General features: G+C 40.0%; 1 protein-coding gene across 7 annotated transcripts in view; it reads right to left on the reverse strand.

The window, feature by feature from the left end:
* The window catches only part of GlcAT-P (Glucuronyltransferase P), a 55,803-nt gene that overhangs the window by 23,438 nt on the left and 17,527 nt on the right, over nt 1-14,838 (reverse strand). For 6 of the 7 annotated variants that reach the window (XR_015537122.1, XR_015537121.1, XR_015537123.1 and 3 more), the window contains one exon: nt 9,273-9,428. Coding sequence is in view for 1 of the 7 variants with exons in the window: in XM_087356116.1 (XP_087212242.1) it covers nt 9,273-9,428 (156 nt within the window). In the remaining 6 variants the exon portion in view is untranslated. Of the gene's footprint in view, nt 1-9,272; nt 9,429-10,162; nt 10,182-14,838 lie in introns of those variants that run through there. The other variant, XM_087356121.1, reaches the window with a different exon arrangement.

Below are 14,838 nucleotides of genomic sequence, written 5' to 3' on the forward strand. Positions count from 1 at the left end.
TGAAAGCCTCATTTGTACCGCTTTCAGTCTTTCGGTGTCCTGTTTCTTCGGTACTGATGTCACACTAACTAACACATTTGCAAGTTAATTCTACAGTACTGTTGCTTTCCTTTGTTTCCGATAACATTTGTTTGCTAACACCTCTTAACAGCGTCGTTTAATTTACTGGATTGTTTTAATGATGTGTACAACGTTTAAGAAATCTAGTTCGAAATGGTCACTGTACCGCTGAGCTTTTTAAGTTCGCACGTTCGTCTTACTGACACCCATGGTCGAAAGACTGACACCATAACCTGAGCTTATTAGCGTACAAGTGCATACTACACTGAACTGCCAGTACAATGGCAACGTGCCAGTGTCGTGGAGCGTTATTGGAGAGAGGAGATCGATTAGCTTTCTCTAAATAAACACATTCCTATACTGAATTTAACGGGAGCTGTTGCCACGCCAGACTAAAAGTAGGAAACTTGTGTTTCGATATTGCTCATCGTTCGTTCCATACTGCACGGCGTGCGTGCGTACGTGTGTATTCATAAACTACTTTCATATTTCTCGACAGGGGCGAAGCGTTCATGTTTACAAGGCTAACATTTCGAAAAATAAAAATTAAAGCGTCTTCTGTCTTATCTATGAAGTTCAAAAGTACGCCACGGCAGAACCGATTATAGAAAATGTGTTGTTAACCAGCAGCAGCCACCTAGACGACATCTTCAAAGCAGTGAGAACAGAAATTTTCATTATGCTTTTAATCAAATGTTTTGGACGACGCATCACAAGCAATTCCTAAAATACATCACCAATTTACGAACGACCAAGAAGCCAAATGACGATAGTGGAAGATAAAATATTCAAAATAAGATCTGAACCTTCTGATCTGCTGTCACTGTTAGGATCATTTGAATCAAAATCTGCGGACCGGCATAAATTAAGCTACGACTTTAAATCACTGAAATACAACATGCGCAAAACAATATTAAAATTTAAAGAAGCGAATGGTGGGATGGATCCTGAATGCTGGCTTGCAGCCAACATTCGGTAAGTCCATGAGATTTGATGACATCATAACAATACCAGCAACTTGCAGTTACATCTCTGGCGCCAATGGACAACTGGTTTTAGTAAATGTGACTTTTATATTTACACACGTGTCAGGGCGTACGAACACCTTTCGTCTACGTTGAATCATGTGCGTCTATTTTTATGCTTCGACGTCTGAACACGTAACACTGACTGGTTCGTAGAATAACGCCAATGCAAAGGGTAAACCTAAAGACGTGCTTGTACTCAGTACAGCCGTTATGAAGGCGTATTGGAAAAGTAAAGGTGATCCTTCCAACATACTTTATCTCGGCCCTAGACACAGTTTTACGCTACAGTCACATTATTCTCAAAAAGAACATTCATTCATTGGACAGGAGGCAATATGATACCTAACCCACTTGCTAAAACAATCGATAACTCTATTTTGTAAACATTGTGAATAACTGGCCATGTGGTGCTGATACAGCACACTGATAATAAGCAATGCACCATGTAAATCGTTATCTTAATTTTCAAGGAACTTTGATCAGTAAAATACAGGTGACAAAGCCATACTCGAATATACTGATATAGGTAAGATCATACGAATTAAAGTATTTGTAGACAGAGCATACAAGGATATAATTGTACGTGGCGAGGTATAAGAAGCACGCCACAAGGAATGTAAGTGCGATTTCATTGCCTAAACAGGCATTACGATGTGAAACCACAGAATAAAAGGCAAGAAAATAATTTAAAAGGGGAAACCGGAAAATTCTAACGTGAATGGTTAACTCCCTAGTACAAAGCGACACTCGAAAAGTAGACATGCATTCCTTTACGACAGTGAAATTGATCACTGTTATGTGAGAACCAAAATCTCGTTTAAGTCGCTACAATAACCCACAATTGGCACTTTCTCCTCAGATATGTCAGCTTCGTTCAGTCTGAACCTAATTCACTAAGATTTCAATATTACCATATTTACTAGATTTTAAGACGCCAGCCATTGTAAGATTTAGTTAACAGGGCTTTCAGGAAAAAAAAATACACATTAAAACGGGAATTATCAACATTAAAACAATAAACTTCTTTGTATAAATTCGTTCATAATCTTCTTTGTTGCTATCTTTGTGTTTACTTTGGCATGACTATTTTTAAGGACATGAAGATTTTCTTTGCGCTTTAGTCATACAATACAATTTTTCGACATCGAGTCTTCGACGCCATCAAACGTAAGACGCACCCCGATTTCAGAAATTTTAAAATGTGAAAAAAGTAAATCTTAAAATCGAGAAAATACGGTATCTCGCAACATATGCCTCAGTATCTCAAGGACTGTTTTCCCCTTGTAAATATGTAGAGCGCCAGATGATCTTATTCCTTCCTTTCACTGGTCACTGACAATTTCATTACACCATTTTCACTTCCAGCAAATATTTTTAAGCATTCGATATACAAAGCACATAAAATTATTCACATTAAACCATATAAATATATCATATATACGTGTTACATTTAAAAATACTTTGGAAATATTACATTTTTCAGCATTATCGGCCATCGCCAGGTTTATCACTGTTTTATCACCACAACAGATAACAGATTGATGGATGATGACATAATTAGGATTCTTAAAACGTGTTTTTGAATGAGGAAAAGAGATAATGAAATTTTTTGACGTAAATACGTCCATAAGGAAGGGTCATTCGGCAAAAATGTGTTACGAAAAAGGGAAACGAAAAAGTGTAACTTCATTGTTACCTCATCTGTTTACTCAGCAATGTTGTTACCTAGGAAACGTCATCTATTTACTCATCATTATTGTTACCTACATTACATTCTGCTACCACAGACCCATCTAAGCGTAACTAATTGAAGTTGAATAATCAATGTCTTAATCAAACTTATTTCAATTGTGAAGCATGTATAAAGGAAATATTTAGAATAATGCTAATATATAAACTTCCTTTCCGTGTAGACGTATTTACGTCAAATTCTCCGGAACCTTGGTTCCACTATCACTTCTTTCATCACCTCTGCTCCTCAACCACGAGCCTCAAATCCAACACACCACCTACTACCTTTATAAAAATTCTAAAAACGCCCACCAATTAAAAACTCAATCTGAAGCTGGCTACTGCAATGTTTGCCGAAACGGTGGATAATTCTCAGCACGAGCAAGCACATCCCCGAAAGCCAAAGCTGAACAATGTTGTTTATTATCGCCTGTTTACTTGCAATCATGTTATATATCGTACACCAGTGCGTGTTGTATGAACTTGGTCGCGATCTGGCGTGTGGTGTCCGTTTTGCTTACGTAAGCAAACAGATGTAGAATGAACATGATAAATACCAATAGCTGAAACTTATTTCCAACTGCGACTCCATGGAAGTGTTACAACAATGCAATACCGCAATAACAAAACACTTGTGAGTTGCGTAATGACTGAATGTGCGTGGAATCATAATTACGAGATGCTTACCACCTCTACCATCAGGGCGACAGGACCATCACCCTCTGAAACGTCAGTAAATTTCTACACAGCGCTACAATCCCGAAGACAGCCATCTTTATAATCGTTGGCGTGAGAACTTCAGACCCTAATAATTAGACTATTTAATGACATACTGGAACCATTTCAAAGAGCAACCCAAATTACAAATTCATAAAGTGCTTTTTTCTAGTCATGTTTTAGGCCTGTCAGGCTTCATATTTTGTTCCACGCAAAGCGACGGTGTTGATCGGCGAACATGATTAATATGTTTTTCAAGATATTATACCTGTCTGAATTTGAATTTTGGTTATATGCCAATGAAAGGAAAGAAAACCCTCATGGACGTACGAGGTGCGATCGGAAAGTTTTCAGACTGTGTCAATAGAGGGCGAACCGGATGTAGTACGAGCTTCTGCCGCTAGGGGGTGCGGCCTACATTCATAGTGAATCAGTGTGCCAGCCGGAATCATCGAATTAGCATTTGTTTCTTAGTTACGGGCGTTTTGGTAGTGCATTACACCGAACCTCCTGCGATTTCGGAATGGCGTGTGCATAAAATTTTGCCAAAGACTCGCCAAAACGGCTACGCAAACCTATGAAATGCTAAAGCAAGCATTTGGGGAGTCCGCAATGGGTCGTGCACAAACTTTTGTGTGGCATTCACGTTTTAAAAATGGCCGAACCTCTGTCGATGATGACGAGCGTTCTGGACGACCATCTTCGAGCACAACGCCCGAAAATGTTACGAAGATTCGGCAGGCCATTCACGAAGATCGACGTCGTACCATCAACGACTTGTGCGACATTGTTGGGATAGGCTATGGGACCTGTCAGCTGATTCTAAAGGAAGAACTCCTCATGCGACGCATCCTGTCTGAGGACCAGAAACAGAATCGACTTCTCGTTTGTCAGGAGCTCAAAGATCTTGCAAGAACCGACCCCAACTTCCTTTCTAAGCTCCGTGTGACTTCTTCCTCTTCCCAAAGATGAAAATTCAGCTAAAGGGAAGGAGATTTGAGACGATAGAAGAGATTCAGGCAGAATCGCAGATGGTGCTTGACAGGCTGACAAAGAAAGATTTCCAGGGATGCTTCTAGGCTTGGCAGCGGCGCTGGGATCGTTGTGTTCACTCCCAGGGGAACTACTTCGAGGGTGATGGATGAATTTAATACCTGAGATAAGTGTACGGGTTTTTATACGCGCAGTCTGGAAACCTTTCGATCGCACCTCGTACACAACAGACAGAATCTGGTGGCAATCTGTACGTCTGTTTCATTGGAAATATTCTGGAAGTTTGTAGAAATGAAATAAAACAAATGAGGACCTTGTATTTAAACTTAAACTTAATTTGCCTGACTTTATATTCATGACTCTCTCGCTTCAAATGTTGGCCGGACCGCCGGTTAATCTACTATTAAATTCGAAATGCTCAACTTTTGCAAGTAAACGTTTTTTTAATTTACTATTTCATGAACGAATAAATGTGCTAATACTTTAGTTGTATTTTAGAGCAGCGTGTACTAAATTATATTTCCTTTCCTATAGATTTAAACACGATTCTTTGTATTTTTATCAAATTATTAAATGTTCGACAGATTTTCATTTTATCTTAACGCACGAAAGTCGTTCAGATAATAATCACCCATTCCAGTTTCATTCAAGAAAATTCACTCAAGAAAACAAACGCAACTTGTGGTGGTATATGATTTCATATTCCGCTTCTACATACTACACGTCGACTGACACAGCCCCAGGAATGTGGCAGATGACAGTCATGTGACCACAAGCAAAACAGTGTTTTTCATTTTCAGTCCGCGGAGGACGAGTGGAAAACATTCACAAAAGGCCGAAAGCTGTCTACGGAGACGATGTTGTGAAGAGAATCAGTGATGCAAAACTAGCAAAGAGGAATACGTACATGGCAAATCTGATTTTATCACCGGCAACAGATTCACGTGTTCTTCTTCCTCGATGACGCACTGTCATTCCACGAGAAGAGAGTTATGAGGAAAATAAATACAGATGCAACAAACAAATCGGCGAACTTAATTTTCTTTCGCTTATTTCAACATAATTTGAACAATAAAATAATTATATATGATTATCCTACTTCCTGAAAGTCCACACGGCGTTACAATCAAAAAACTAATAACAAGATCTTCACCACCGTGAAAACCTAAAACGTAACATAAATAGGTATTTACCAAAAGTTTAGCTATCGGTATCCTTCCTGCAAAGCTCTCTGCAATTCGGCAACTTCCAATCAGCGTCCTCGCCCGATACCAGAATAAAAGTAATTTCTAACTCATCTAAATAGTTTGGAGCTGAATAAGATACAACCCATTATCGCTCACAAATCTGTCTAGACACATCACTGTCTGGGTTTGAAAGTAAAGTGGGTTTCTAACACTAACGAGATTTTAACATTTGACAGCTGCATCACAACCACTGCGCAACCACACAATCCCGATTATCGTAGGCCTACTTAGTTTTCCACATCAATCACAACCGATAGCAACGTGTAGTGGAACAGATCACAGGGTCTGTAAAACCAATCCAGTTTCAAAGCAGTATAGGGGAAGACGGGGAAATGGTGGTCAGGCAATTTGCTTAAAAACAGCAGAAAGATGCTTTCAGCTGGTACTGCCACCTAGTGCTTCAGTGTAGCGCAAAAGCGAACTCCGGTGCAGTTAAAGAGAGAGTTTCATGTGTTGTAGTAGTTTTAATTCAAATTTCAGATGTGAGTAACATGAACTTAGAATTTGTCCGTTAAGACGATTTAAATGTGTAGTGGTGCAGTGTAAAAAATAAAACATTTTATTCAGCCATTGTCTTATATACTTCAGTGACACCGTGAAACTCAAATAGTAACCCCTAGGGGTGGGCAATAGCAGTAAAAATATTGCACCTTCAAGTATCACTTTCTAGAATGTTTTTATGGTGAACGTATATCACACTGCACAAAGATTAATGACCTTGAGGCTAATGTCAGTTTAGGCCTAAGCAAATATGCAACTTTTATCTTGCATTTATCTGGAATGATCTCTATTTGCTCGTTCTTCCCTAATCGCATAAAGCGATAAGGAATTATATACAGAGATAGGGAGATAGAGAGAGGAGACAGATAATAAGATATTAATCCAAGCGAACTTTTTATATCTTCAGATGAAGCAACTTCATGGAAACAGGAATGTGGAGACGAAAACAAATTAAACACCAAAATATGAATTTGTTTTAAAAACCTAAAGGCAACAGAGGTATTGGCAGATGCATGCAATAGAGGTGGGATGCTATTAAAGTGGATTTGGGGAAAAAAACAGAATGTGAGGCTGTGGACTGGATTCACCGACTTCAGGATTTGGTCCAAAGGCAGGATTTTGTAAACAATGCGATAAAATTTCGCACTGTACAAACGTGCGAGATATGTTAGCCTGCTGAGTAGCCCCCAGTTTTTAAAAACGACTTCTCATTGTGGGCTGTTACCGGACGTCGAAGTAAAGTGGGTAGTACTCCTACTTCGCATTTGGTCGGTACCCGATTCAAATCTCGGCTCCGAAACGGGCCATCTCGAAATGTTTACTGCTGTTTTCCTCCTTCCCCCATGACAACGGCAGGATAGTACCTCAAATTAGACTACGAACGCTTCCTTCAATATTTTTCAATTAATTGTTCATTAATCATCGTATCACTCTCTGATACTTTGTCTTAGCTACTGACAGTGTCTGTAAAATTGTAAATCACGAGGTATTTGATATAATAGAAGCTCGCACAACCGACCTGCCATTTCATGGCTTTCAACTTGCCCTCAAATGCTTTTAGGGCCCACACTTGTGATTTAGGCCTTGTAAACCGTTCGCTTCCACGGACTGGTAGATCACAGTTGTGGCTGGTCACACACTGCAGTCCATCCCGGACCGTGTGTAACTGGTGGAATATATTGGGTCTTCGGGATCTCAGGGGGATATTTGCTTCACTCAGCTAGTCGGTAGGCAACGACTCATCTGAGTTGTGTTCACGGCCAGTTCGTAGCAAATCAATCAACCACTTTATTAATTTCACAATCCTCGTACAAATCACAGCCACCTCCGCACGTACGTCCACCTTTCCCAAGCTCACAAATTGTTGTGTTGCAACAGTCGGCAAAACTCATATTTCGTTTACCGTAAACATGCTTTTTTTATTTAGTGTTCTGTCTGACGACAGGTCCATATGAACAGGATCCTTCCATCCTTTTCTCGGACTCGGACTGGGACCTGTTCATATACGTTCTTGGCAGATGATCCAGAAGTGGTTTGCCATTGCCTTCTTCTGTGTGTGAATGGAGTAATTGTTGGGATGTCACGGAGAAACCGGGGAAGCCCCCGGAGGAAAACTCCGTGTTGCCTAGACCACGGCCTTGCCCAACACAAGTTATAAATTCGGGCACCGCCGGGAATCGAAACCCGAGACCCCAGGATTACAAGGCCAGCGTTAAAATTTAAATCTTTGCCCCAACAATAAATGTAACAACAACTCCAACTTGGGGCGGGTCCAAGTTCAAGCCGACAAAAACACGACAATGAGTGGATAATAACAAGCCTTATCACCTAGCACGTAAAAGTTGGATTAATTATAAGTAGAGAATTAACGTAAACCAATAAAGGGATTGATTAGCGGTTACAGACTATGAGTTAAAACACTTGCCTTAATATTATCTCTGATTCCAGTACTGTTTGTGATAAAATAATTTACTTCACAAAGGAACTTAAGAACCTCAATACTCAGCGAATACAACTCAACTTTCAGCTTCGTCGTGTCAGATGTCACGACTGATTCTCTTCCGAAATTTTCTTCAGTTTGCCAAGCGAATGTGATTATAGCACTCAAACAGAAAAAAATCCTTTCCTGCTGAAATGCTGACCTCGACCTCAAGCAATGCGCATCGTTTATACCATCCGCCACCAGAAACGAGGCTGTAGCGATCAATGCAAGGCGGAATGAAAATTACTTCTCGTGTGGAGGGAGTGAGTAGCTCATGAAAACGATTTATGGCGTCATAATCATTCGCCTACATGTCGAGTAAAAAGTTAGGTTAGGCAAAGCTACTGATGGTGGAGACAGTAAGCACGTCTGAAACGTCGGCAAATTTCTACCGGACTACGCAGGGCAACACCCGTGAAAGACAGTTATTTTTTTTAAATTAAACTCCAGTTATAAGTTTTGGTTTTCGCTTTTTAATGTTATAGTTGTAAATGACCACGGTCGATTGAAATTTAAAAACATACCATCACTTATCATGTCACAGAAGAAATACAGCGTATTTTTTAACACGTATCTTTTGAGGTGAAAAAAAAAGTCCTGCCATCTCTCGACAATTTAAGCATCCAGAAAATTCAATTTATGTCACCATGAAAGAAAAAAAAAGGAAACTTTTCTTCTGAAAATGTCAGAATGGAAAACTTTTTATACAAATTTCCCGACTCACCTATTCTCATCTGAGCTACGTAACTCGGACACTGATTCGGGAGTGTTAAATACGTGATGAATAATTAAAAAATTAATTTAAAACGAATGAGTAACTTATTCCCCTTGGGGAGACTTCACGGGTATGAAAAACAGAGACTCAAAAATAAGAACAGAAGCCATTAAAACGACAGCCAACATTATACGAGCTTTCTGGTATTGATGTAATCACATCAACTGTGTCTCACAAATATTTCACTGCCCAGAACAACTGATTTACTGGAAATTGTTTTTGCACGTGTCCTACTTTACCTTGATGCATGTGTTGTGTTTCACCGTAGCGGGACAGTGCAGAAGAGAACTCAGTTCGTCCACGAGTGAAGTCCCATATTCCCTTGTGTCAGAACATTGAGATGTTGGGTTTGAGGAGGCAGGCCCTCTTGTACAGCACCACAACGCCACTAACCTCTGAAAAACAGAAATATTCAGAACGGGCATCAATGCACCACGAAATCAAAGATACTGCACTGGAATATATACGAGTACTTCATGATATTCCTGAAAAGCTGACAGTTGATCAGATGGCCAAGAGATTCTCTGGATATATGGCACCTGAAGTCTCATAATGTATTCAAAACGGAAAATCTGACCAGATTCTGAGCTAGATAAATCCATCCCATACCCTCATCATTCTAGTTCACTAAGCTCCATTTTAATATTATTCTCAACTCGAAGCCTACATTATAATAAGTAAGCCTATTAAAAAGTGATAGTGGAACCATGGTTCCGGAGAATTTGACGTAAATATGTCTATACGGAAAGGAATCATTGTTAAAATCTCTTGTCAATATTATCGGCATTTTATTAGGATCTTCAGTGGCCATAACTGAAAACATCTTTGTATAATTTCTCAAATGACTCAAAATAAATCTCTTACCATCATCAATAGGTGCGTGGTTACAAATATACAGGGTTACAATTAAAACTTTTTCACCATTGACCATACGCTCTGGAGTTCATTATTTAATAATTCTATTTTTCAACGTTGTCTGTACTGTCTCATATATTCTGCGTTATGGAGTCTTTTAGCTTCAATGTCATCCATCTTGTACATAGTATGACGCAACAAACTAACGCAACAATAGATTTCTTAATAATTCTTATATAAGATAAGTACCTGTGATATTCTAATACGTTTTTACCTGCACAAAATTATCTACTCTACGACGCACTTCTTCTACAAGCGAATCACAGCTCAGCTCTTGCCCGCAATAACGAAAGTAATGTAACACAACAATGCCGAGTAAACAATTGACATTTCCTAGGTAACAACAATGCGGTTACACTTTTTCGTTTCCTTTTTTCGTTCCCCTTTTTCGTTGCACTTTTTTGCTGAATGACCCTTCCTTATAGACGTATTTACGTCAAAAAACTTAACGTACCTATACCTAAAAATGGAAAACATTAAAACTGGGCAATGAAGTGAATTTACAGAGACGCTGTTTTACCATCAAACGAGATGTAACGTTCTAAATGTTATATTGCTCCGTTAAATAGTTAATACATAATTTTAGAACAGTTTCCAGATTCAACAAAAAATGTACGTCTACCGATCATAAAAACAAAATAAAATCACAATGCAACAGGCGAGGATGTAAGTCCCGCATTAGAAGCGAAGAAATAATAAATTATCCAGAATTTATACTCCAACACAGGAGGAACTCAACCAGCCACGTTTAACGTAAACACAAGAGTACTGAAAACGGGATGTCAGGAATAAACGGACCAGACTAAAACCGCGCCACAGACGAACCAAGTGAACTCGGTTGTTACATAAATTGTCACAATGCTTCTTATGGGAAGTAAACAATTACAGCTCATTGTACGCAGAAGACCATTTCGCATCGCGCCCTTGTGGACGTGCCAGTGCAGTCCAGTCAAGTTGCTCAGCTACCTGAGAGGTGCTGACTTAAATGCACTGTGAAATGTTATACGTGTATATATAACACGACTGTAAATCGATTAGCCGACTATACAAACTTAAGCAGTGCATGGATCCTAAGTTATCCAATCAGTTAAGAAACTTCTTGCTTTTAGAGAATTTGATGCAACAGTGTTCATAAAAACCTGCTACAGAGCCACATTCTCAACCAGTTAACGTCCTCACAAACATAAGTTCATCTTCCCACGTATTCTTTTCCTTTCGTGTTGTACCCTGCAGATTAAGGTAGGTTCATTGGCAAATCCCTGACTTATGTTCAGAAAGTTTCAATAGACGCAGAATAGCTCTGAGCTTCAGCTACGTCACAGTAAAAGAAGGTAAGATGGACAGGGAAAGGTGGGGGTCGGATTTCTTACGCCTTCATTTTTCATGCACTGAATTTAGCAGTACATTGTTGTTTCTTTGTGTGTGTGTGAACCAAAGCAACTATAGAACACGCCTTATCCTGCATGTGCTACTTCTCCGGCCTGAACGTAATAATTTCACATCTGATAGTGTACAAGGACGGACTGGGTAATCTCTTCCTCCGTATGTGCTATCACTTCGCAGTCTTCTCCTCCCTCAAAAGTTTGTATTTGATATAATTAATCTAGGCTCGGAGTTATGCGTCCACTGTACTGTGCCAATCTTTTAAAAGAGTCCAGGGTCACAAACTTCAACTCCCTTATCTTTACAACACATCACTCTACGAGATGATATAATGTTAAGTAACCAGTTAATTAATATTTCGGCCTGTTTTAAACCTATGTAGTACTCTATCCTCTGGCACTCGGAAAATACCATTTTTTAAAAAATTTATTAATGTCCAAAATACATTTAGTCCTTTCAGTGTTCCTCAGTTACTCTTTCAACTCCACGCACAAATATCTGTTATGCGGTCCGAATCCTTCACCTGTGAATCTACTATAGTAATAGTCCACCGCAGTTCTTAATCATATCATTCAAATTTCATCTTTCATGATTCTTTACAATATTATTTTGGAAGGTCCCGCGCCGTAGCCGCGCGGTCTGAGGCATCATGCTTCGGACCGGCGACACGGAATGCGCGCTGGTTCGAGTCTCGGGAGAGAAGAAATTTTTCATGAGATTTTCGACCGGTGTATGGGACCGGTGCCAACCCAGTATCGTGAGGAAATTGGGGAGCTACAATCGGTAGCGTAATCCGGTCACGAAAACTAACAATGACTGGGGGTTCGTCGTGATGACCAAACGTCACCCTATATCTGGTTGGCTGATCGTTCACCTCTGCTTAGGCATGTGAACGTGAGGCCAGCAGTCAAGCTAGTCGGCTTTGGCTCTCAGAGGTCTGTTACGCCACGGATTTATTTATTTATTTTATTATTTTGGAACAGAATGACGGAGTTACCGAAAACCGTTGCTGAAACTGCGTGAGAAATCTGTCTCGCTACACGCCACGGACGAGTTACAGCTCCTACTCGTTCTTGACCTCGTCACTAGATGGGGGGTAAGTGGTCAGCGTCATGCCCCGGCCAAGCTGTACCCCCGATACCCACCGCATAAAAGGCTGGGTGGCCCCCACAGTAGGTTTGGACGCAGAGACAATATGAAAAATCCTTCACCTCTACCGGGGATAAAACTCAAATTGTCCAGTCCGCAGTCAAGACACTATGATGACTGAGCTACCTCGGTGCCTTCAGCTTAGACTATACCGCAGAAAAACACTCACAAATATACAATTCTTTACTATCTAAACAACGTTTACATATGCGTAATCTTTACTGAAGTTACGGAGGAGGAAATGTTTCAGTGGGAAGAGATACAGATGTCACCACTCTGAAATTACGAAGATGTTTCCTTGTTACGAGTTTACGTTAAAACGTCACATACGGAATAATTATGTCCTGTAATTTTATAGTAGGCTTACAGCCTTGTAATTTCTTATTTTATGAGGCCACGCTTTTTTACGAATGAAGCCAACTTCAATTCGTGGCATTTTATATTTGGCATGTGTCCACTTTAACACTAGTAACGATGCCAGTTGGTCGTTGCCAGTTTTTTTTAAACAAAGAACGGAATTACAACTGACGCAATGTTACTAACCCTTTGAAACCGAAACTTGTCCAAAGAGTATTTAACAATCCAGTCCGTACCGCAATGACAGCACAAGGCGCCTCCATTAAAAAAAAGATTGTTTAATACTGTTAAGGAAGGTAAGCGCTGTTTATTCTGTGAATCATACAATAACCATACACAAGAGTTAAACGCACTGTACTTTTCAGGGTTCCAAAAAATAACGACTGGTGGATTTTAAATGGCATTCGTAATTAGTATTATTATATACTTTGTTCATTTACCCCAAAACACTATTCGCGAAAAATAAGTAATACTAATAATTGTAATTTTACAGCTTACAAATACATGTCTATATAACATTGTGGTGCGCGCGCGTAGAATCTGACTGCATAACTTTATTTACACAATGCAAACTTGCGGTCGCAGTCACAAACCGATTCACAAAGAATCAACCTTCAAAACTGCGTGAAATGCGTCACGCGTCAGCTCCTTGGCACAGCAATATCTTAGGACACTTTTTTCACGTGGAACAATGCAATCGGACACGTCGTAGAAGAACTAAGGATGTGGGAGATGGATGGTGAATCACACCGTCATTGGTAAATGAGTAATGCACGTTGGCGACGCCGACATCCAATGAATTCCACAATATCTGGTTTACGCACTTCTGATTGACGATGTAGGAGCGTATACTATTCACGCAAAAAACTTTGTTTCCCAGCGGCAGTACTCCGTAGGTCGTTGTCTGAGTTCCTGTACCGGCAATGTTTTTGGTTTACATAGTGTTTGTTTTATTTCTACCCGCACGTTATTGGAGTAGGCGAAACGCACAGTTGCGTCGCGGCTAGTGTAAATAGATATGCTAAACCAATAGGGCTCCGTTTCGTACTCTGTATGTCGTTTGCAAAATCAGGATTGACCAAATATTCGTTCCGACATGCTGTAAGATTTATTCCATTCGCATTCAGCCAGAAATACACTATCAATGTGTGACGTGAGAGGCGTAATGTTGCCTCACACTGAAATGGAAGTGCCCCACCTGCTCTGTACAAAGGTTCCAACCAGAACTTGGTTTTCAGATCGCCAACATGTCTCAGGGCTGTTATTAAAGCTGCTAAAAAGAACCAAGAATACGCATGAAGTCACTTAATAAAAGCGATACATTGCAATACACATTTATTTTCTCCTACCACTTTTTTAACCCACCCACCACCAGATTTATTTATTTATTTAGTGTTCTGTCTGACGACAGGTCCATATGAACAGGATCCTTCCATCCTTTTCTCGGACTGGGACTGGGACCTGTTCATATACGTTCTTGGCAGATGATCCAGAAGTGGTTTGCCATTGCCTTCTTCTGTGTGTGAATGGAGTAATTGTTGGGATGCCACGGAGAAACCGGGGAAGCCCCCGGAGGAAAACTCCGTGTTGCCTAGACCACGGCCTTGCCCAACACAAGTTATAAATTCGGGCACCGCCGGGAATCGAACCCGAGACCCCAGGATTACAAGGCCAGCGTTCTGACCGCTAGATAAATTAACAAAATGTGCATTTACTAAGTACTGAAAACTCTCGCAATGGTATGACGCATTGTACAATTTCGAATAGGTTTCATTTAATTATCAGCTTAAACAACGATGCTGTTTCAGCATAATGTTACACAGCAGCACCGAATTAACAAAATAACTTGGCCATGTTACTCTTACTAGCACAATATGAAAGCTGAGATGATATAATAAAATAAATGATACAGAAAATAATAATTACAATAACAAGTTTGTGACAACATGGGAAAGAGCACGTGAGCTATGCTCCAACGAGGCATATAAATTTATCTGATGA

The sequence above is a fragment of the Zootermopsis nevadensis genome, unplaced genomic scaffold (assembly GCF_977971745.1).
Source record: "Zootermopsis nevadensis isolate Lab colony 2312 unplaced genomic scaffold, Znev_1.0 Znev_ptg000025l, whole genome shotgun sequence".
NCBI classification, from domain to species: Eukaryota; Metazoa; Arthropoda; class Insecta; order Blattodea; family Termopsidae; genus Zootermopsis; species Zootermopsis nevadensis.